The 25,383-nt window shown below is 42.7% G+C and overlaps 2 protein-coding genes across 4 annotated transcripts in view; one reads left to right on the plus strand and one right to left on the minus strand.

Annotated features, from left to right (window-relative positions):
- Positions 1 to 162: 162 nt before the first annotated feature.
- runx2a (RUNX family transcription factor 2a) lies at positions 163 to 24,395 on the minus strand. The gene is made up of 6 exons (XM_064330708.1): positions 24,117 to 24,395; positions 21,041 to 21,197; positions 16,836 to 16,940; positions 9,935 to 10,111; positions 8,526 to 8,687; positions 163 to 4,696 (listed from the first exon to the last, which is right to left on the minus strand). Exons 1-6 carry the CDS (start codon positions 24,393 to 24,395, stop codon positions 4,203 to 4,205), a joined length of 1,374 nt encoding a protein of 457 aa, XP_064186778.1. The 3' UTR covers positions 163 to 4,202.
- The window catches only part of supt3h (SPT3 homolog, SAGA and STAGA complex component), an 82,746-nt gene continuing 81,641 nt past the window's right edge, over positions 24,279 to 25,383 (plus strand). For 2 of the 3 annotated variants that reach the window (XM_064330739.1, XM_064330755.1), the window contains exon 1: positions 24,279 to 24,418. Coding sequence is in view for 1 of the 3 variants with exons in the window: in XM_064330720.1 (XP_064186790.1) it covers positions 24,388 to 24,418 (31 nt within the window). In the remaining 2 variants the exon portion in view is untranslated. The remainder of the gene's footprint in view (positions 24,419 to 25,383) is intronic. The other variant, XM_064330720.1, reaches the window with a different exon arrangement.

The following is a 25,383-nucleotide window of genomic DNA, read 5'->3' on the forward strand; positions in this document are numbered from 1 at the left end:
GAGCACATTTGTTGCCTTTCCCCCCAAGTTATATCACTAATTTAGGAATGGAAGCCTTTTTGAGCCTGTAATATTTTCTACATGACAGATTTTCCCCAGGAATTTCAAGACAAAAAAGGTAGGCTGTTAAAAAAAAAGAAGAAATACAATGAAAGAGCTCCATTCTTACAAAAAGGTTTTTTATTCTTTGAAAAACAAATATTACAACCAAAACCAGACATATCAGACCGCAAACCGGTCGGTGTGGCTAGTTTTTGATCATCCTGAAAAAGAAACTATTTCCAAAATCAATGGAGTATCAGACACAAAGACAATCTGAGCAAACAACCAAACTGGACAGTCTGTACAGGATGTGCTCGGAGCACGACAGATGACTCAGTTTTTATACATGGTACAATAACGTCTTCTCTTTACCTCTGTTTGCAGCACTCGGAAAAAATGAGAAGTGTAACAGAAGAACAAACTCAGAGTAAAAATGCAAAACAGAGGTCTGCATGGAAATACGACCGGCAGATTCTACATCCAGCATTGTGTAGATGTTTATGATAAAAGTCTGCTGAGAAAGAACTTCCATTATGTAAACAAAGTCCAGCTCTTCTCTCTGTTTAAAACAACATAGTGTTATAAATCCTTGGTTTCAGAGTCAGAGACAGCAGTATGTTCTCATCAGAATCAGCTATTCTGCTTCACGATCACACGTCTACTTTTGTAATATTGGATCATATATTTTTGCAATATCGAATCATATGACTGCTGTCACACAAACATACACCAGGGGGCATTTCAAGTCCTCATTTAGCCAATTTCCATCTTCCCTTCACAGTCAAGGGACATTAAAGCCTCATATTACAATGTGGTCCAGAATACGTATATATGCATCTGTGCTGGAAAGATCATTTCATTTGTGTGTCAATAACTGTATATCCTCCGATGTTCACTTTCATAGGTCTTTTAAATGTAATTCAATTTGAGGCACAAATGTATGGTTTGTAGTCATATTCTGCTAGGGAATGCAAAAAAGAAGAATAATTCTCTGTTAGTATGTTATGAAGGCACTGATCCAATGTGCAGCCTTCTTCAAATTTGGTTTATCTAACTTTCGAATAAGGAGGGGAGGTCTAATTGTTTAAATATTTCAAGCATCACCAGTCTTTTGTTTAAAGTAACAAAAAAACATGCTGAAATTGGTTAAATACTTAAACACTTTACTTTTAAATACTTAAACAATTTGCGATAAATTGCAATTCATTTAGAATGAAAGAAGGCAAAGGCTTAATTCAATCTAATTGCAATTTGCTTTGGCCATATCTTTGAGGGGCTAATACAAGCATGTCTTATCCTATTCCTTATGTTCCTACACTACATATTTCATAAAAGTAAAACTCTAAACCTTGTGTCTGTCAGGCACTAAGTTGAGCATATTGTACATTGTAGTTCAGGACTAGGTGCTGAAGTCTTATGCTGCCCAAGTTTCATGTTTTGTGATGTTGCAACTGTGGCCTCTAAATAAGACTGTACTGTCCACGGACCCATTTTCCAAGAATTTATCAAGGCCTCAGGTTTTAGAGATGAAACCACCAAACAATAAGTGCCATACTGTACATATACTGTACACACAAAATCATTATTATTACATATCATGCTTTCCCTGGGTGCTGCCTGCAGCCTGTTTTTTAAAAATGACATTTTACAAAACATTTTTAAAGCATACCTACTGTACCACTCATTACAAGAGTATAACATTGTTATACATTTCACTGAAGCCCTTTTCACCAATTATTAAAAAAATATGAATACAAATATAGTACCTTTTTTCTTTTTGTAAAATAGATGACATTTTGAAATGGTAGCATTATTCTCATGAATCCTGTAGTCAGACACTTTCATATAAGTGCTGATATAAAATGACTGACACAGGACATGAATATCATTCGCAACAAATAAAGGAATTCTGAACACATTAGGAACTAATTCTTTTCTCATATCAAAATAGCTCAGGCAATAAAACAATGGCATTGCACTCCTTCTATTAAATGCCATAGTTTCTTCAGTTTTAGAGGGCATTTGATTTGTTTTTTCTGTGGAAGCACTAGTGAAAACACTTTCAAATATTTTGTTCAGCATACTATGTTAAGCACAACTTTATTGCTTACTTTTCATCTTTTCACTTTCCTTGAACGGAAGTCTTGAAAGAAACAGATTTTAAGAGTTAAAGTCTAGTTACTATAAAACCCGAGCATATGAAGAAATAATTAGTTGAAAGTACCCGTTACTCATTCAGATAGAGCCAATGAGTAAACCTGTGCCGTGTGCAGTATCTGCATGTAAACTAACAAAACTTTTTACAGCCTGTTTTTGATTATGACAATAATCCTGCAATGTCAGCTTTCCCTTAAACCTGTACACACTTGAAATATTTAATTTTACCTCAGTAATTTGTTTGGGATCATAATTTATAGGTAACATATCTATATACTATCATAGACTAAGTAAGAATTATTTCAAAGGTAATGCTCCAATTGAAGTTCAAAGGCCGGGTGTGAGATGACAGAGCAAACCTGTCTATGAAAGAAAAATCAAGCAGTGAGAATATTAAGGAGGGTTTTTGCATTCTTTAGTGAGGCTAACCTCAAGGGGGAAATGGTGTTTCATTCATTATGATGCAGACAGAGAAACTACTGCATGTAGATGATTTTATTGTCTCATTGTTGCCTGTTTGAGATTTCGATGGCGACTGAAGCCTTGCCCATGTTTAAGCGCAAAGCTCGATTATTAATGTATCATCACCCATTCATTTTTGAGTGACCACCAGCTTTTCAAGATCAAAGAGAACAAAGATTGTCCATGTTTATATTAGTATTTCTATTTTTTACACATACTGTAAGGCAGCATGTATATAAAATAAGAAAGGCTCACAAACTAGCTTCAGTTAACGAAAATATTCTAATCCTTGGGTAATTGTGGATTTTTAAAGAAAGCATGTGAAAATAAATTAGTTCAAGAGAAGGAACCAAATATAATTAACTTTAAACTCGGAGAGAGAAGAATGCCCTCTCTTCATGTACAATATTGGTTTTTCCATAATGGAGGGAAAATATAAGCCTGTTGCATATGATTATCATGATCATCCTTTTCACAATACATGTATGTACAGCTTCATTACACATTAAATACAATGTCTCAGAAAGAACCAGCATGCATATTTCAGCTTTTCGTTTTTGCTTACCATGATGCGTGTCTTGACAGCCGATGTTTGCTCTTCCAGTACCGTACTGTACATTACTGTAACTCATAATAAAATGAAGTTTCAGATTGGTGATTAGGCCAATGAGATGGAGATGTGTTCACAAAAAAACAATTCTGAAAAACATACATCTTGTTTTTTTTTTTACAAATCATAGCTGACAGTTAAAAATCTGACCTTCATAGTTTTCTTAACTTAACACAAGTTAACAAACAGCATGTCTTTGGCTGCTTCAAAATAAAATATATTGCTTAAATTACTAACATGAATACATTATTAACTTATAAGAGATGATTCAAAAATAGTATTCAAGCGTCAAAGAGTCCCCTTACGCTAACATTATATAACTTATGGCTTTATAAGACATTTAATCTGCGCCAGATTTCCAGCTACAATTTACCATTTAAATAAAAGTCTGTAAGACAGCACAAACACAGAGATGTACCGCTGGTGTTCAACATGAACCTGTGCTTCTGTCACATGCTAAAATACAGCCAAGGCGAGTATGGACATTCAGTGTTAAAACTGAGTCAAGTTCAGTTTGTATAGAAAAATATGCTTCGATGACAAAAACTATGAGCGGGGAGATGCTGCCGCTGGCTATGACCAGAACCAGCAGTGGAATGTGGAAAATATGGGGGTGACGCCTGTACCCAGTGCCGCTTTTATCTGCCCCAACCCCCCCAGTGCAGCTCTGAGAAAAGTCTGCTCTGTTCCAGTCGCACACAGGTCTTCAGTGGCAATGGCGTTCAACGGCGAATCCTGGTCACCACTGAATTTATACAAAAAAAGAAAAAAATTGATGGTTCCTGTAAATGGAACAATTATTCCTCATGATGGTTTGTGCCTTAGAAAAACAACAACAAAAAAAAAGATCCTGGTTTCTGACTGGTGATGCTCTACTTGAAGGCTGTAGGGCCCTTGAGTTGACTCCGGGTCTTCTGACCATCAGGCGCTTTCAGTATGGCCGCCAAACAGACTCATCCATTCGTCCGCTGGAGTTCAGCACTGTCGGTGAGCTGCTGTGGCTTCCGTCAGCCTCCGTCACCTCCGCCTGACTGACCAGGGTGGGGTTGAGGGAGGAGCCTCCAGTGGAGACGCTGGTGCAAGGAGGGAGCATCCTGGACGGTGAGCGATCCCCCCCAGGGACCATGGAGAATTGGTACGATCCAGAGGAGGCCCCATAGTAGAGATAGGGTGTGCTGCTGGTCTGGAATGGTCCACTCTGGTTTTGGGTGGAGCCAGGGTAAGGTGGCGGCAGGTATGTGTGGTAATGGCTGGAAGATGACATGCCCAGAGACATGGCAGAGGTGACGGGGGTAGGCGTGTAGGTGAAGGTGCCAGGGTAGTGCATTCTGGGATTGGAGAAGCGGCCCTCGGTGATGGAGGAAAGGCCAGGGAACTGCCGCTCAAATTGCCTCGGGTCCGAGAAAGGGCTCAGGTCAGCAGCACCTGCAAAAAATGAAATAATTAAAAAAAAAATTTAATGGCATTCAAAAAATAAATCAATGAATAAAATGACATACAGGTCCAGTATTTACGACACCTGTGATGAAGCTGGCAAAAAAGCTTTTTTTCTTTATCAAGGGTGCCAATCATTATGGACATGACGTGACAAATCCCTAATTTATATGAAAAAATAGTTATTTATTTTTTCCCTTTTCCTTTTATTGTGAAATCTATGGGATTTATATTACACACAGGGCAATAATAATAATAAAATGATAATGTAATCATTTGGTAAACCTGACCATAACTCTATCCCACTAACTCTTAACAGTGACATGAATTCACTCCAGCACTCCGCCAAACAAGAGGCTCTAACCGACGGAGCCAAGATGTGTTTATACACAAAAATTAAACAGTCCAATCGTAAAATCATTCTCTCCATTACCTCTAAGCACTCAGCTCCCAACCCTAGAAGCGATAATAATGGATATACTGCTGAACACAACGCCTTCGTCAGCACTGTCTGGCAGCATAAAATAAAATTTTGGATCACGGAGGGTATAATTTCATTAGCAGCCCATATTTTGAAATTAAATATCAGCGTAATAAATCACATGCACACACACACACACACACACATACACACACAGGCTGGCTATGCTAAACTGAATAATTGCATTATTGCTTCCTTGTGGAAAAAAAGCTTCATGGCTTTTTTTTAATAGGGTAGCTTTACTAACACAGCGCTGAAGAAGTTGATAATGGAGAAGTAGTGAAATGTTTTTAATCGGTTTTGAAGAATTAATTGGCCACATTCACGCCGCATCAGAGAGACTCTGCACAGGAGTTATGGAACAGGTGGGGACACAGGTATGAAGAGCTTTTTGATCTTCTGGCTTTTTGAAGTTGCTCTGTTGGTATCTGAATAATAATAAATGCCCCGCGCGTCTGAAAAGAGACTTTGAACAAAAGCGTCGAATCAAAAGAGCCTTGCTGGCCTCAGACACTTTCATTCTACACCCGGGTGGCTATCAAACCAGGGTAATCAAAGACAGATTTGTAATAAAAAATTATGAAGATTAAAAAATTTTTTTGACTCCAGTAAAAACTTATTACATTGTATTTACAAAGCATTCCTGTAAAGTTTGTAGCTTCATATTCTTTGGCAGAAAAAACTGTTTTTTTTTAAAATGGATTGTTGTTCAGCGTGTTCAAGTGCGAAGTAAATGGTCGTAAGTGGGGGCATGATCCAGCCATGGCCTTGGTTGAAAAACATACACAGATACAAAGAGGTAATGATTATGAGTGTCGTCACGCTCACATCTTGCCCGCAGGAGAGTTTCCAAAATCATGATGGGAGTGATGGGTGTGGCCATATCTTCTTTCCTGGGAGTTCCACAGAACTTGGTGTGTTCATAAACATGTGCGTTTGTGTTTGCACATACGTGCGTGTGCACGCATTTCTGCACATTTCCAGAAAATCCAGCAGGATAAATTGGGAGCTGCACATATGGAAACACTTTCTCTTTTTTTTTGCGAAGAAAAAAAGTTTCCATGGAGACACATAATGGGTCCTGGCCACCCTTAGAAGTGGCTGCGTGTCTGCCATTTGAGGGTGGGGGGGGGGTGGAGGGGTGGTTAGATTGCCTCTCTCAGACCTTCTCTTGGGTTTTCTAAAAATGAAAAAAACCACTAACAGGCTGCTCTGTATAAGAGTCCTTGGGGCTGTCCCCACAGGACTTGGTTATGGGCCTGAAGCAGGACGGTGCGGGTTGGCCTGGCCTGTGCCCGATAACATGAGGCCCATTAGAACTACTCCCTCCTCTCAGTTTCAGGTCTCTGCCCTAGAATCCGCCCTGAAATCAAGTCTGTATTGGACACAGATCATCCCTACGGTTTGAGAAGTGGTCTTCTAGAGACGGTTTATCGCTTGTTTCTTCCTTCATATATTTATCTCATATATTTATATATTCTCAATCACTTCTAATGTACAGTGATTGTCAGCTGGTACCTAAAAATGTCACTGGATTTGGTGCTAAGCTGCAGAATTAGCAAACAAAAAAATGAAAGTATGAAGTAGCATATCGAGTGCACTGCCCACAGCAACAGCTTTCTGTGTGGATATCGCTTCTCTATTGACAGTACTAAATAAAGGTTCCCTCCAGCCTTCATTGGACATGTAGAGTGACAACTATGCTAATACTGTGACAACTTCTCCTGATATTATTTACTACATTGAACAGACCTTTGCATTCCCTACCTGAAGAGCCACCAAGATCAATCAGGTTACATGGTTATTCCTGTAATCAGGAACATACACCATAGAGTCTAATTCTATCTGAATTAAGAGGTTTTAACTCACTGGAATACAATTTCATCACAGAAGAGAAGCAGACAGAGCAATGGGGAAACTACGAGGGAAGTTCAAATATGAAATATTAAACACAACGTCGGCGGCTTGGACAACATCTTTTCCCTCCTGTCGAGTGGCCGTGACCTGATACGGCATGCTGGGAAAACTGAGATGCCGGCAGCCAGATAGAACCATGGCAATAAAAAAAACACACACACACACACACACACTCACACCTGAGACAGTGAGTCAGAGGCGAACCACGCCCTGAGCCTGTTGCCCCTGAGGACAGCAAAGCTCCACGTCCCTTCGAGATTAAAGACGGCGAAACCCGGAACGACGGGACTCCGACCGAGCGTTGGCGGGGGCGGGGGCGGGGGCGCTGCAGTCGCCTCGCGGCTCAGTGAGAAACGGCTGGAGGCAGAGCCGCGAACAGCGCGAAACTGTCCGGCAGGAGGTCAGTCAGGTGCACGGGAGAAAACCCAGCGTGCGGCCGAACTTTAAAGGAGCTCTCTGGTAAAGCAATAGAAATAAACCGGCAGACGTCTTCAGAAGCACCTCGGTTATAACAGCACGCTGAGGCTCCAACGGCCTGCCAGTCAGTGCTAAACGAGCCGCCCGGATCGCTAAAATTGACCCTATTGGCACCCATTGCTGAGAAAGTTCTCAAGATCAAAGCCTTCGGTGGAGGAAACGAGTAAACCTCATTTTGTTTATGGATTAAACCCTTCTCTAAACGACCTTCTTTTTCTGTGAAGGCCCTTGAGGCTTGGAAACATTGGCACCAGGTACTTTTTCCACGTCTCGAAAGGATTTGTTAATAGGAAGAAATGAAAACTACGGTTTAGCGTAAATTTGTGGGTGTAGACCCAGAGGTTTGAACACACAAACAGAATAATTTTTATACAGATGAAGATTAACCGACAAATTGAGGAGAAAGCACACAATCCGGATTTAGAGCTAAATTTGCCATTATTCACCTACTCAGAAAAACTCCTTTTCTATGGGGACTCGGTTTTTACACATTTTCCAGTGATAGAGCCTGATGTTCACGGTAAGTGCTGCTATCTCAAGGGCACTACAGCAGGATCTCACCTGGGATTCAAACCTACTACCTTCTGGTTATACTACAAAAAGTACCTACTACTCCTGACCCCTCAGCCTCCGACCCACTGCACCGCAAACAGAACCCCCCCCCCCCCCCCCACACAGCCACCCACCCCTGCCTTGTCCCCGTCCCCCTCCCACTTATCAAAGTTGACCCCACAATATGCTTCTCACCATGTGATTTAGTAGAAGCACGCCTACACCTGGTGGGACAAGGTGGTTTGATGGGGAGTGGGGAAGGCAGGTTTGCAGAGAGACGGGAGTGTGAGCTTGGTGAGATTGGGCATCCAGTTAGAAGTGGGGAGGGACAGGCTCAGGGACAGATGGGGGGGTGGGGGCCGGGTGAGAGACGGGTGGGGGCAGGTGAGTTACCTGACAGCCGGCGTGGCACATCGCTGATGGCGGGGAGCCCTGTCGCGCGGGTGGAGGAGAGGGGCGCGGTGGGGTGGATGGCAGGGGGTGTCACCTGGCTCAGGTAGGGCGTGTAGGGCTGCTCGTAGGACCAGGGGGGCGGGGACTGGGACTGCCGTGGGTCTGTGGAGAGAGACGGGGCAGCTGTTCCTCAAAGGTGCATGTACTGTAACTCACAGTGCCGACACTATGAAATGCAGACCAGTGCAGCTTAATTTTGTAATAGAGCTCCTTTCAACACTGCGACTCTGACAAAGGCCATAAACCTGCATATGCAACTTGCTGAGGTAACTAAATCCTTGACAGTTAATGTCTGATAACAAAGATGTCTGATGATGATACGATCAACAAGACACCACAAAAAGATAAGCAACATTAAAGCAACGTACTGTATGCTTTGCAGGTATTTACCGTCATAAGCACTGTATACTTATATACTCATGTTTAGATCTTTAAAAATCTCATTTAGCAATTTAGAAATTACAGATTAAAATGTATAAACTACCTGAAAGACTGTTGTAAAGCACCAGGGCATATTCTATATCTTGCAACTCTTCACACTTAGTTTGAAAAGATTCTGTGAAGTAAACGAAAGCTAAATTACAATCTTACCTTTAATCTCAGATCAAATTATCATATTTCTCAGACTGACTAATCAGTGCACCGCCCGGGGAACGCAGGATTAACTCAAACAAATTTAGTTGGCAGAGGTACAGCAGAGAGATCTAACTGCAAAAATACCAAATAAAACCAATCGTCTCTCCACTGGGCGACACCAGTATTCAAATTCAACTTTGCCCGAGCCAAGCATGCCTTACTGTTCCACCGGTAAGCAAAGTGCCTCTGCTCGCACAAGTTCGGCTGGCCTCTGTCCAAGGCAGCGCAACACACCGACATTCCCGAGCGAACCGAATTTGCATAGCAGCCTGTTCTGTTGAATTGCAGATCTCTGTTTACAGTAGGCACTGTTCACCTTGTCAAAAAAACAGCTTTATCTCCAGAGAGACTGAGAGCAGGAAGTACTACGGTTTTTCAGTTCTTGGACTATAAATTAAAAAGACAGAGTTCTGATAGACTGTAGAACTCACACGAAAAGTGATCTCCTCTTGTTTTGATTGGCAGCATTATGGAACACAACTCTTATATACTACGCATGAATTTTATTAATAAGTACTTAATTTTCATGCGTTTCATGAGAGAGAAACTTACGTCGACAGGATTTGTTCATTTTTATTTTGATAAATAAAAAAACGTTTTTCTCAGGAAAAGTGGTGTCACGTGACTGAAGCAAGGCCCACATTCAGACTTGCACCCTCTTTCTCACTCTCTCAGTCTCTCTTTACACTTCCCTCCTCTCTCTCTCTCCTCACCCGATAGCTGCGTTTGTCCCTGGGGGGTGTAAGAGTTTGGCCCCGCGTTCAGTGTCGGGCGGGGGCTTTGTGTCGGCATGGCGACCCTCATGGTGGTGTGGCGCAGTCGCTCCAGCTCGCTCAGGCGATCGGCGAACAGGCCAGCCTTTGGCGCGTCCTCCAGCTTCTGCCTGTGTCCTGCAAGGACATCGCCATTGTCATAAGAAATGTTACGGTTATTACGCTCACGGTCTGTCGACTAAACTTAATGATAATTATCAAATAAAAACCAGTTTTTTTTTTTCATTTGGGCTCAGCCTCACTGCACCTGCTTTTATAAACAGCGAGCCACACCCTTCGCCTGCCCTCCTGTCTGTTAGAAAATATCACTTAGGAGACAATAACACGTTAAACCCAGCCAAGGTCTATCTGCACAGAGACAAAAAAACCCACAGCTACCGGCAAACAGAACAGAGCCCGTTTCTGCCATTGCAGTGAACAGTAACTTTGCCACTGGGACAAAATGGCACAGGCCATCCTCCAGCAAGGAGCACCTATCCCAGCATGCACCTGCCCCAGCCCCTCATTCACTGTGCCTCAAAACACCAGATGCCGTACTCTGCTATATTCATGTGATAAAGGCTACACACACAGGCACGCATGGAAGCATGCACACACTCACACACACACACACACACAGACACACACACTCTATACTATGCGTTGGCAAAGAGGGCTGTGTCTGTTTTAGCATTTCATGCCAACTTCTGCACTTAGCTATTTAATTAGCTCAACAATTTATGCAATCCAACATTTCAGCCACATTTCTTCATGACAGGTGATGATTTCGTATCATTATATGAAATACTGTACTAATTGAGCCAGGGCAATTAACCCAACCTAACAATTAACCTAACAAAAACAACCCAACACACCAGCCCTCCACAAATGGATTGCCCACCTCAGCACTATACACTGCAATATTAACCTGAAAGCCACACACACACACACACACACACAGACACAGACACACAGACACACACAGTTTGACTTGGGGTACTGTTATTGTGTCATATGCAGTGAGAATAGAGAGTTTCATTGGCAGAAGCCTTTCTGTGCCTTACAGTGAGAACAGTGTGATACACTGGGAGAACCATGTCTGTGTCATACAGAGTGAAGACAGGCGGAGTGCCCTCAGAGTGTCAAGCCCATTCTTCTCAGCAGAACAGGCCTTCCCGTCAAACCTTGTGAAAAGTTGGAAACACATGGCAGAGAGAGAGAGAGAGAGAGAGAGATGCCTGCAGGACCTGGCCCATGACCAAATGGCAAAGTCAAAGCTGCTCCCTCCGAACTCGCTAAACCGGCCCTGTGCCTGGGCCCTGAGCAAACAGCAAACTCCATTACAGCCTGCCTTTATGAAGCAGGCTACAGGTGAACTTCTTTAAAGAGCCTTCTCTTTCAGAGCAAACTGCAGGCTGTGTGTACAGCCTAATCCCCAGAGTATTCTCCACACATGTCAGCACAGGGAACACACAACTGAGGACCGAAGAAATGTTCCCATTGGACCGATGAGTTCAGGGAACACCTGACTGCGCACAGCCTACTGTATTTTACATCTCATAAAAGGGGACAGGATCAAAGCCTTCTGTGACTGATTTACGGGCTTATGGGCGCAACAATAGTGCTCTCCCATATCCAAAATCTGTGTTGTTCATGCTTCTCACAAAAACATTTCCATAACCTGAATTGGTGATTAAATCTACCAAACAAGAATAATTAAATATTTGAATTGATTGAGTGCAACATGCACCGTCAACTTTCTTTAGTTTATGAAGGCACTAAAGGCCTAATCTACAAATATCTTTAGCATGTGGAAAACCAATAACATGACCAATGATTGGTCATGGTACTTGTTTTACACCAATCACTAGTTGTGTTATTAGTTTTGTGTGTGCTAAAAGGTTTTGCATGTGCTAAAGGTTTTAGTAATCTGGCTCTAAATGTATAATAGTTTGTGCTAAGTTCTCAGACTGAGCAGGCATAAATTAAGGTTGTCACTAATTCTTGCTTTAATTGTCTCTGAATCATATGGATTTGGACCATGTGTCCGATCAAATGTCCAAAGCTTTTAAAATTTCTGTGTTGTCACTGTACAATGACAACCTTCACCCAGCTCTTTCTCAGATTAAAATAACCCACACCCTTGCCTGAACAGGACACAGTTATTACACAATCCACTGAATAAGAAAAGGTTGCAGATTTGCAGAATTTTAAACACTTCATGACTACCACAAGCTCAGAGTACAAAACACTTTGCTATCGCATTGCAACAAGACCCTGTGGGTCACTGTTGACACTGGCCTGCCTTAAAACATCCCATTCCATCTCAGATCTAGATGATCCAGATGAGAATGATATATGAATGTACAGACTATAGAAGCACACCTTTCCAAAATAACATACTCAATCCAGATCACATTCATCCAGCATAATTTACTCATTCAAAGCCCACACCCAAAATAACATACTGTTCCATAACACATTTACTGTGGGTGGCACTGTACCAGGCACACATGCAAGCACATACACACAGACACACAGACGCACACACACACACACACACACACACACACACACACATACAGATATGTGTGGATGACCATGCAGGTGTTGACCAAGGGGGTTATTTCAGTTTTCAGAGAGCAGAATGAGCAAAGAAGGAGAAGTGAAATGGCTCCAGACATCCATCTACTACTGGGGTCTACAGAAGGAAAAACAGAGAGAGAGAGAGAGAGAGAGAGAGAGGGAGAGAGAGGGATAGAGAGGGGAAAGGGGAGCCAGGCTGCAGTGGATTGAGGCCAGAAGCCTGTGTGGTCCAAGGGCAGGAAGCAGCGAGGGCCAGGAAAGAGTATACACTCACACACACACACACACACACACACACACACTTTATACACACACACACACACACACACACATACACACTCTTTCACACACACACACACATACACACTCTTTCATACACGCACACACATACACACAGAACGGGAAATGTCTGCTTGTAGCTGGGATGTTTTAAGACTCAATTTAAAAATCAGTAATTATAGAGTTTTTCTATTTGTACCAGGGGCTCTGGCAAAATGCGAAACACAAGTCCTTTCCATTACACAGAATCTCACACATACATTTTTCACACACCCAGATTCACACTCCCTCTCACCCTCTTTCTCTCTCTCTCCCTCTCTCTCTCTCTCTCTCTCTCTCTCACACACACACACACACACACACACATAAACACACACTCTGTGGAGGAGCTCATAGTGTGGAGGGAACACCCTTCAGGCTAGAATGGTTTTCTCTTAGTCATAAATAACTCATATTTTTATCACACAGCAAACATTCATTTAGGCATGAGAGACAATGTTGGGGGGTAAGACACTCCCTCTCAGCAATGTGCCAAACTGGACTGACTCCTGATGCCATTGGTGGATATGAAGACCAATGGTGTCAGATCATTTTCTGTACACATGGTCACATTATCTCATGCTGGTGGGCTTTGGAGGGTGGCTGAAAAAATACACTTCAGGAGAGAGCATGTGCTTGTCAGCACTCTCCCAAATGAATGGAGGACATTTCAGATGGGAGAAAAACAGCAAATAAAACTGTTAAATCTGACAGCAGTGAGACATAACAGTGAGACAGCAACACGGGGTGTATTAAGAGACTCAAAGACGCTGTGGTGCTTGATATTGCTCTTTCCTCTATCGCTGCCAGTTGTGGGAGCCCCATCAAGGCATACAGTGAGTTTTACATAATTTCCCACTTAACTAGTCCATCAAAAGATTAACAAAAAACATTAATAAATTTCCACTTACATCTCTGATCAGAAACCCACAGTATTCTTCCTCACTGTCTTAACCGTTCCTCAAGAAGCCTTGTAAAAAATGGAAGCTGGCCTCCTCTGACAATCACTTCTAATATGCTTGATCAAAGCATCATCACCAGTTTCATAATAATCTAACAGTCAAAAATATTGTTTTGATTAATCTCAAAATATTCAACATGTATTTTTCTATCTTGGACAAAGGGATTGTTTTACCAGCTGGTGACAGATTTCATTTTAGCTTCTTGTTTTTACCAGGCTGCCTAACTCCGGAACCCTTTAATGGAGCTCCCTTCTACACAGAGGTACACATGGCACAGGGGGGAAGGGGCATACCTTCAAAAACACATCTTTGAGGTGATATTTCTGGATGGTAGCATAGTGCAGTGGTTAAGGAACTGGATGTGGATTTGTTGGTTTGGCTGCATGTTAAAATCCCATATGGGGCACTGATGTAATGTTGTACACCTTAGCAAAAGGCACCTGACCAGTTCTTCAGTAAACACCTCGCTGCATGGATGAATAATATGCAAATTTAAAATACTAATTGCAGAAGAAAAGTGATAAACACATCTGCAATGTGATAATATTTCCCGCCTGTAGCTGAAAGCCCGAGGCAAACAACAGCTCTTCTCAAGGCATGACTGAACCTGCGGACACAATGGGAGCTTTACCCAGGTGAGCCGAGCACCTGAAGCACCTTAACTCAAACAGAGGCGTGCCCCACCCCCCATCCCCCAAACCGGGAAACAATTCCAAGTTTAAACGCAGCGAGCCTGAGCAATGCTAACGTGCTAGCCGTCTGCATAACGTGCTACATAATAATTTTGGTATTTAAAGACGTCTTGCCGTTCGACGTAAAACGGCGGCTCGTGAACGCACGCACGCCCACCCGCAGACACATGAAGCTTTCATGTTTACGTCGCTCGGTCGTCTGAGTGTTTTGGAAGCCGTCCTGAAGCTTCTTGCTTTCATGTGCGGTTGAAAAACCCTGGCAGATGACTCAAAAGGTTCGCGAGATCAAAGGGAGGGCGCGTCGGGAGTGCTACGGGGCGCGTTTAATCCCGTAATGAATGAGCGACCGGCCCTGGAATGAAGCGCGTCGGGCCCCGCCGCCAGATGTGTTCGTCTGGAGGAGAGAGAGCGAACGGCGGCGACCGAATCAGGGCCCAGAACGGCGGGGGGAGAAAAAGACACACAGTTATTTTTATGAATTAAAAAAAAAAAAGGCTTCTCAGAGCAGCTGCATGCCAGACAGGCTGGCATCACACACGGTGTCTCTCGCCCCCACCTCCCGCCTCCCCTCTCTCTCTCTAAGCCCCATTAAAATGCGCTGAGGCTAGCTCTACTCTGGAACAATATGTTCATGGGCAGTATGTGGGAGAAATTATTAATTGCTTTCTCTGAAGGAGGAGGGAAAGGGGGAGGGGTAAAAAAAAAACAACATGACTGTAATCACAGTGCCAGTGTGGCCCTAAAACATCAATATGGGGCAGCAGTGGTGGGGGGGCGGGGGTTAGCAAGCCTGCCTCATATTACCATGTGTTGTGAAATAATGCACATGCATGTTTTTTATTTAGTGGAGTATTTACTGAAAGCAATCATAAATGAATATAGATTTATACTACAACGTTTATATAAACTATCTTAAAGTTTCATGTTTTAAAAACTGGTTTAAATGTTGCATGGTTTAAGTGTTATTATAACCTTGTGCTGTGTGTGGCATAAACACATCATGCTTCCAAATTGTTGGCAAGTGTGATTGCGTGGTTCCAAGTCATCTCATCCAATATGTCTACTATTGCATAACTGCATAATTGTTTAGGGGGATTTTGAAGGCTGTTTGAGTTTAAAAAAAGAAAAAAAACCTCTCCATTAAAATGTTTAATATCGGATGCCAATGATGTCAGCAGCCATGTCAATGCTGTCATGCCTTACCCATAATTAAGACCTGCATTATCCAAGCAGTGAGACAAACAAAAATCGCTTTTTGCAAAGTTACAGCCAGACACGTTAAAATGCACAAGGTATTTCATATGCGCTCATCTGTGTACCCTCCTCCAAAATTTCTTTCAGTCTTGGACATTGAAAATTCCAGAAATACATTACAAACTGCAAAATACAGCGGCCTCAGCTTTAATCACACTTCTTGTACGCTAAATCTAAGCGCCGGTTTTGTGAATATGCGCAGGTACTGTGTACATAGTGCATTATGGCAGGTTAGCATGCACGTTTACCACGCGGGCGCTAATGCTAGGTAAATCTGGCCCGCAGGGAGCAGATGTAGTTTGTTCTCACAGGGGAAGAGAGCAGAGTTTCTCTGCTGTAGTCTGTTTGGTTTCAGCCGTACGGTAAGGATGACAGGGGAGTTACCTGCCCGGGCTCCGCTAAAGAGAACAAACAGCCGAACGACAGCGAACCCTGGAATTCATCTGGAGGGACGACAATAACAAACACACCTGCTGATTGTTCAGCTTGGCCCCGCGATTCGCCCGCACCTGCGGAGCATTCGTCTCCGCGCTGTTTCATCCCGGCAGCTGCCAGCGAACAATGCCGCTCTGAACAACAGCGCCGCGGCCACAAAGAAAACCGGCACAAAAACCGCTTTAAAAAAGAATCACGGCTCATTTCTTTCCCCCGTGAGCCGGGTCAACCGGGTACAGAGGCGTACCCTTAAAGATGACTCTGATATAGCAATCCACAGAAAAACAAACCCTATCTCAGACAACGAGATCAGAACCAAACATATACTTAGAAAATGGCTGCCTAAAAATGCTAATGTGTCAACCTTCGCCACTTTTCTCTTTTTCTCACATATTATGATTGCACAATGGAGGCCTTGGCAGATGAATGACTATTGAGGGCAAAGGTGTATCAAAGTAAATGATTACTGGGGCAGTGGTCACCAAAGTCAAAAATCAATAGGGTACCGGGTTACCATTGTAAATGGCTATTGGGCTGGTGGGTTATTCCTGTATATGGCTATTGGAGCAGTGGGTTACCCTAGCAACTGGTTATTGAGGGTTTGAGGTTACTCACGGCGTGGTTCACGTGGTCCATCCACAGTAACCTTGATGGCTCGGTGGTAGGTGGCCACCTGGGGCAGGTTGGAGAACACAGTGATGGTCAAAGTGAAGCTCTTACCTGCAAACACAAAAGGGTTAAAGCTCTGTGAGTCACATGCATGACATATGCTTTTACTAGCACTAACCCCACCCCCCTCACACACATACAGCTCAGAGCTCTGTTTGAGGGGGTTCAAGGCTTTTGAAGGGACAGCTTTGTGAGTGCTTGTTGGACTCCACAGTAATGAGTGAAGTATGCGGGTGGTTAGAGGAGTCACACAGTGAGGCCTGCAATCTGCTGAAGAAGCAGGAAGAGGTGGGCAGGGCAGGAAGAAGTGGGTGGAGAGCTGGTGAGTCAGTATACCGGCCAGCCGCATGCAGCTCCAGCCATGTGTCAGACTGGACGGTGGGCCATCTTGCCCCTCCTACTTCTGTGGCCAATAACCCACTGGGCAAACACTCTTACACCAATCAGCAGGCATATGTTAATTATGCTGACCAGCAGTCAAATTCATCTTTTTGAAAAAAAAAAAAAAAAAAAAAAAAAACAATAACAGAAAAGGTTTTCACACTTTAAACCAAACTGCAACGTCCCTCCCAAACCTGTTCATGTTTGCCCTGATGGGAGGTGTCATGTGCTGTTTGTCCATGAGGCTCTGAGCCTCTCTCTCTCTCTCTCTCTCTCTCTCTCTCTCTGACCGCCTTCTGTCTCTGTCTCTCTCTCACATCCTATGTGATGGAGACCCTGTTCCTTTTGAGACCTTTCTAAGATTGCTAGCATGGCACATCCTCCTGCTATGCAGTGACTCTGAAATTTGAGTGATTCACTGCCCCCATCTGAGCTGGCGAAATGTTGAGCTCCATACCAAAGTTCTTTGATCTGAATTTCCAAGCACTCCTCAAACCTTGTGACACATGATCATTCCTGACAGACAGAAGGTCACTCTGTGCTATGAGATCTCTCAAACAAACAGAAACTAAACAATAAACATATTGACATCTAACAGCAGATTAAACAGCTTAGTCTCAGCGAACAAAAAGCAAGTGTTCTGGGGCTTTGTTGCATTGTGCATTTGAGGAACAATAGAGGTTGTCCTGCACTGCTATTCCACCTATAAACACTTTGAGCATCTCCACAAAAAAACCCATGACACCTGCACATGACTTCACTTTACCTAAGGATAATGAACGTGGAGCTAATGGACAGACTGCGCCTATCAGATTTATTTGTTGGGTGATGAGACAGGGGAGGCTGAAACCCTCTCTCCCCGAGTGAGTTCTGATAATGCTCCGCCCCTGTGCTGCTGCCCATCAGCAATGACACAGTTAGGAATCAACACCAGACCGTGGCATGTGTAACTGCAGTGAGAAGCAGTGCTTTAGCAGGTCAAGCCATTGAACAGTGGTCCAGTCCAGTGATGAGAGAGGTTCCAACCCTGAGTGGGGCATAGCCAAGCCAGTGCAAACCACAGCCCACTGTTCAACCCCTCAAACTTAATTGCATATCTTCTGCTTCTGAAGAACAAACAGAGGTTCTGTCTTTGTGGGGCACCATCTGGGGGAAAACCAGGGGTATTACACACCATGTTCAAGTAGTGTTGAGGATTGTGACATGTATTTTCATGTTCTGAAAGTAACTAAGCGGCAGGGGATTCACACCATTCTGTTTTAGACCAGTGACAGCTACTCATACTTGTGATAGCAATTCCCTAAACCAGTGTTTCTCAACCCTGGTCCTGGGTACCCACTGCCCTGCATGTTTTAGATGTCTCACTGCTCCAACACCCCTGATACAAATGAATGGGTCGTTATCAGTCTTCTGCAGAGCTTGATGATGACCCTTTCATTTGAATCAGGTGTGTTGGAGCAGGGAAACATGCAGGGCAGTGGGTCCCCAGGACCAGGGTTGAGAAACACTTCCCTAAACCATCTACGTAATACATTAAATAATATATGTGCTAAGGCCACTGACAACTACTTTTGTGATAGCTATTCTCTAAACATTCAAGGTAACACATTATGTATGCGCAAAGGCTGGCCAGTAAAAATCCGGCAGCAGGCAAGGGAACGACAAAGGGAAAGTGTGTCCCAAAGTGCCTGTTCTGAAACTATCACCTTCTTCCCGCACCTCACTACAAGCCTTCTCTGCTGGTTCACTGATGATGCAAAATGGCTCACTGAGGGGCCCTGACATGAAAGGAAGAGGGTTGAAGGGGTGGTTTGAGCCATAGGGAGGGAGCTAGAGAAGGGAAGAGGGAGGGCAGATAGATTGGGAGGGAACACCAGAAATATAGCCATGGAGGAACAGATGGAGAGAGAGACAGTAAAGCACTCCTCCTTGGGACACAGAGGCAAGTCTGGACTACACTCGCTCCTTCCCTCTCACCCTCCCTCGCTCCCTCAGGCACAGGGCCGCCCGTAACCTTGATCCAGCTGCTGGCCCCACCCTCTCGAAAGGACCCAGAGTGAAGCAGGCCACTTCAGCCCTCATGACAAGAATGGAGTATCAGGGAGGGGGGCCTTATTTTTCATCTTCACATGAAAAGTCGGCCAGCTCCGACTGCACAAACATCTTCACGTGTTCAAAGAGATATATCTAGAAATCTACAAGCGCCCCCAACATCAAATGCTAGCACTGCTACATACGCTCACACTGTCTGAGCTCTGCAGTTAAGCATGTGCGTGTGTTTCCTAAGCGCGTGAGTGTGTGTCGATAAGCAGTTAGGGTGTGCCGCTGCGTGTACTGTATGTCTCAGTGTTTGTGAACGCGAATGTATGCGCATGATTATGTTTTATGTGTGCATTGCGCGTCTTCGTTTTAATGAGCAAACAGTTCCACATACAGCTGGTGTAAGCATGCTGGTGCGTCTCCAACTTTGATATCGGTAGAAAGGAGGAGTCCTTATAGAGAGTTCTCATTCCATTTTTTTCATATTTATATTGATATATTCTGAGCTTTTGCTACAGAAATGAAAAAAACTGACAAAACATACAAGTATGGTATCAATAGTCAACTCCCTTGTCATGAAGGATTCCCCATGAAAAGATTTTATATCTTGGTGAAACTTTCCTAGAAAAATTAATAAAATCAATACCACGAAAACTACCCAATGAAACCACCCTATTCAATTTCAAGTCAGAGTAATTAGTTTATTTGTAAATTTCAAATGTTACACAAAGGAGGGGGACATCTTTTAATTTATCCAGTGCTCAGTTTACCTCATGGCGCATTCTGTCACTGATAGTAATAGCTGGCTTATAGTAACAAAAATGTTTCCGATATCTACAACTGCATTTGTGCTCTGTGTCAGCTTATCGCATGCTCAAAATAGAGCCCCTCATCTTCCGGGAAAATATCTACCACCTTGAAAAACATGAACAGATGCACCTCCAGTAGCGCCTGTGTTATTTCACCGTAGGCTGTTCATTGCACAGCTACTTTGAAACATAATTATCAGATTCCTCACGCGTGCAGTGGATAAATAAGAAACACCGTAACACCCTCTAAAAAATTATGCTACATTTTAGTGGCTAACCACATGTAAAGGGGTTGCTTCTGTAAAGTAAAATGACTTTGTCTTTTCATGTGGGTTGGGATGTAGTTTGACAGGTATACCGTGTCAAAAGAATAAACACAGACGCTCTTCTACCTCAGGACATAACCTTTACATGACAGATGTGGTTACACGCAGGGCAACCTCATAACAGACGCACAATTGGAGTCTTAAGTAGTTTAAATACTCATGACAGGGCACGGAGCACAACTTCACATACTCAAGAGCAACGTAACGTGCGGCTCAGTCTGAATGGAATTCCACCAACTCAAGCAGCTCAAACGGTCAGCAGACCGACTGGGAAACCAGGCCCGTAGCCACAGACCAGGTTTTATTTTATTATTAAATAATAATATGATGAATTAAGGTTCATTCATGCATGCATTACTTGCCTCAATAAACAAAAACAATACATTAAATAAGTACTACATTGTAAAAAAGTACAAATTCAAAAAATGTGTTTTAGATTATACTGAATTCTGATTTTATTTAAATATATTACTTACTCCAATAAATAGAACTGATAGGCTTTAAGAATATTTTGGGAATATACAATATTATTAATTGATATATTAATATGCAAACATAAAAGATATGTAAACATTCAGTGAGCGAGTTGACTGACCTCTTCCACTCCGGCCCACGAACCTCAGGTCATTGAAGCGGGCCACCTGGTTCTTCATCACAGCCGAGGCATTCCGAAGTTCAGCCGAATAGTTCTCATCGTTGCCCGCCATCACCGTGACAACTGTCCCATCAGGCACCTCTCCCAGTGCCACCACCTGCGTGGCCAAGAGTGCAGCCGTTGAGGAGACGATCTAACGCATAATGCCCAGGCCCCGCAGTGAATCATATTCCTCTCTACTCGCACGCACAGAGAGCTGTGGAATGAAAGGACTCTGGCAGAGTCTGCACAGTACCGTGACAGCTGAAGATCTTTCACTTAACAGCTGATTGTAACGGCACGAACCTTGCTGAAGATCTTTCAGTCTACAGCTGACTGTGCAGGCCCTGCCGAAGACCTTTCAGTCTACAGCTGACTGTGACTGTGCAGGCCCTGCCAAAAACCTTTCACTCACTGCAACTGTGCAGGTCCTGTTGAAGATCTTTCACTCTACAGCTGACTGTGCAGGCCCTGCCAAAGACCTTTCACTCACTGTGACAGTGCAGGCCCTGCCGAAGATCTTTCACTCTATGGCTCACTGTGACTGTGCAGGCCCTGCCAAACTACTTTTCACTGTGGATCTTACTGTATGCTGCAACATAAACTGTTCAAATGAACTCCAGATGGTGAACCCATCCACAGACCTTATGTTTGTTGGTTGGTTGGTTGTTAATAACCCATTTGTAATAATAATAATAATAATAAGCATTTAGTTTGAACATGCAACGTTCCCAGTGAGCATACATGACACTGTACATGTTTCTGTTATCATGAGCAAACTTAAATGGCTTTAAGCTGCATTTTAAAAAGTACCATCTCTCTCTCTGGGATTACAACCAGGGGCCATGTGGTGTAAAGATATTAACTAAACCACCAATCTACCAAATGGCCTCGTCTTGTGCTTCCAGATCAAAGGAATGTTGAGTGGCTGATTTCTAAATGACCAAACCAAATAGAGAAATCCATATGAGTCCAAATATACAATTATCTATTAGGACTTTGCGATATTTATTACTTAGACCTGTGCAACATCAATAAGAAGATGAAGAAGAATTAATTAATGAATTTATAGCCAGGTTGGTGTAGAATATACTGTGACTCTCAATAACTGGACGTTACATCATTTTGTATACAGCAATAGCAACAAACTTTTCAGTCATGTCTCACTGGTAATGAATATTCAAGAGCTCCTGCCTTGACCAGCAGTGTGTCAGTATAACGACAGCAGGGGAAGATCTTTCAGTGTGAAATAATGAGTGGAAACGGCCCACAAAATGCTGAGAGGAACATGTGACTGAAGCTTTACCTTATCTATACGTTCAGTATACGAAGCAGAAGTAGCTCTTTTGCGCAGTTACTTAAAATGCAACTCTGCTGCCAAAGTGGGTGATCTATTGACATTTTATTGTCTTGTATAATATTTGAACAATTCCAACTCTCTCTTCTGTGACTGTCTTGTGAGGTGTTTCTGAAACTATGCAGGGAGTCAACTGAATTTTTTGTGATAAAGAAAAAAAAAATCTGAATGAGCTTTGGTCAATATTCTCATATATTATGATATGCCACATTCCAGATATTGTCAATATCTTCCTCCTAGGTGCACCACTACAGTGTGATGGTAGAAACTGAGGCTCACTTGAATGTACATGTCTTGATTCCTGTCAGGGTGAAGGGTACGTGGGTAATTTTTGGTAGCCTAAATTCTTGATCAATATTTTCGGCACAGCTTGGAGACTTCTTGAAAAAAAAATTTTTTAAAAATCTGTGCGTGCTTCTTCATGGTCCCATGACCAGAGTATTTTCTGTGAGCTTTTGTCATAACCCTAAATAACCCTGGAATATTTTTAAACACTTAAATCAATGCCTGTGCTATGTTTTCATTTAATCCATAACACACACATGCACACGCACACACACGCACAACACACACACACAACACACCCACACACATTTTATGGGATTGATTAATACTGTTTACAAGGAACAAAATATTTTCCTTTTCGTTTTGAAAAATATCACTATAACATCACTATCAAGGCCTTCTGTTATGCATCTGCAGTCCAATCTCGTAGCTCTTTATATATTAATATAGTCACTTAGTCAGGTTACTGTCCTTTCATAAACAGTGAATATTTTTTTGACTGATTGTCCCGGCGACAGTTTGCCTTTTATGCTAATTTCATTATAATAACCCTGTATCTTAATTTTACATTTATTTTTTATAAATATATATCCCAATGTAAGTAATGTAATCTCAGATTAGCAAATGAATAAAGGGAACAAAAAAATTATTTGTCCAAGTTCCACAAAAAGTTCCGTATCAATACAGAGACTGACACTTTCAAAGTATCCTATTTTAGGTGTTAAAAACTGTGTAAATAGTTACAGTAAAACTTTATCATCCTATCGTGTCCCATCACTACATTTAAAAATGTGTAACGTAAAAAACGTCCCAAAAGATATACGCGCGTCACTGTGCAGTGAAACAACTGTCTGAGAATACTGCCCTGAACCATGATTATTAACTGTTTCTGACAACAACAAAAAAAAAAATACTGAAAGACACGCACATTTCAGCTGTAATGAAATTCCCCGTTTTTTATTAGCCACGCGATCGCAAATTAATGAAAGATGCATGCGTCCGTCGCTATGAATAGCATGCCTTTCTCGGATTTCAGGTGTTTCCAACAGTGCGGTAAACATGTGCGGTAGCCCTTCTATTTTTAAACATCGACTATACTTGTAACTGCATAAAAAACTTAATTATTTATCTCATTCCAAGCATGGTATTGGGAATACAATCTGCTTTCCGCATCAGACCTAATTAGAATTCAGTGCTTTTAAAAAATATATAATTTATGGAAATTATCCTGATCATTTCCAAAAAATAAAGATCTAGGCTGCTGTAAACAAAACTAGCTTTTAGTTCGGGTAATGTGCAGAAGTGATGCATTTCTTACGATTGTTTCACAAAGATATCGAGCAACTATTAGCTGAGAACATTAAGATAAAAATGTGAACAAAAACACGAGCTTACCTTGAAAGCGACGGGTAGAGTTTTATTACACCTCCAATGAGATGGCAGGATGGAGCAAAGGAAATTTGGACTGTCAGTCCGGACAAGTTCGGCGGGGTGGTCAGCGATGATTTCCACCATGGTGCGGTTATCGTGCGGCCGAAGTCTCGGCACAGCTGGAGACGTGTCTTGCTGCCCTGTCGCTGTGTTCACATCGCTCATTTTCCCCGGGACAGGCTGCAGACTACTGGACGGGGGGCTGAACCTGCGGCTCGTGCTGGGATCTACGGGAATGCGCATCACAACACTCTATATTATAGAAGGTAAGACGGCTGAAACAGACATACAACTTAGTTTTTTTGAACGATAAAATTTCCCCTTCTAAGGTAGCAAGTAGGCTACAGCTGCGCAGACAATACAGAAGTTCGTTCTGAACAGCGCAAGTGTCGGAGTGAATATCTTCGGCGTTCTCTTGACACACGAACTTGGGCTAAACTTTGATCACTGCAGATGTTCGTTAAAAAGTCACTTTTTCCTTTGCAGCTGTCCTAAAATAACTCCTTGCCGATTCCTGTCGTTGTGAATATGAGCGCTTCCTTGTCAAAGAAAAAAAGAAAGAAAGAAACCAGTCTGGCCAGCATGTAGTACTGTTGAAGCAATTTTTTTGCTTTTAGTTTTCGCGAAAGAATAACAAAAAGTCTTCGTCGAATTTGGTATCCCACACACCAAGTGACACTAAACACCACACGATCAGTCTACCACAAGAACAAAGCCAGAAGCCTTTTCCAAGTAAATGTGATATTGCGTAATTCGAACAGGACATTAAAGGAAAACAAGTTAAACAAAAGCCAAACAAAAACTTTCACGGCCGCCAAAATATCTCAGTTCAATTATATTTCTTCTTTCTTCTTTCATATTGTAGCCAACTCGACATAGTTGCCTATTTCCCCTTTTGAAACTGGCAGGTAAACTTTTTCAAATGTATCCACAAAAAATAAAGAAGCGTTTGATAGGGTTAAGGGGTGATGTAAGAATTGCGGTTGTAGGATGAAGAAGCCGAAAACTGCCACAAATTTGTGTCCCGAAAGTGTGGTTAGTCTTTGGAGGGAGGGATGCCCAGCGCTTGGGTTTTGTGGTTTATATATGTATATAGCCTATAGTCAGAGAGACGATCATTATGCTGATGAGACCCAAACACGTGGTAGCCTGTTCAACGCCCGTCATCAAAGTGTATTCAAAATAAATACTGCAATGTGGGAAGCTCTGATCCAATCGCTCTGTATAGTCC

Source organism: Anguilla rostrata, chromosome 1, assembly GCF_018555375.3.
Source record: "Anguilla rostrata isolate EN2019 chromosome 1, ASM1855537v3, whole genome shotgun sequence".
Classification (NCBI taxonomy): Eukaryota; Metazoa; Chordata; class Actinopteri; order Anguilliformes; family Anguillidae; genus Anguilla; species Anguilla rostrata.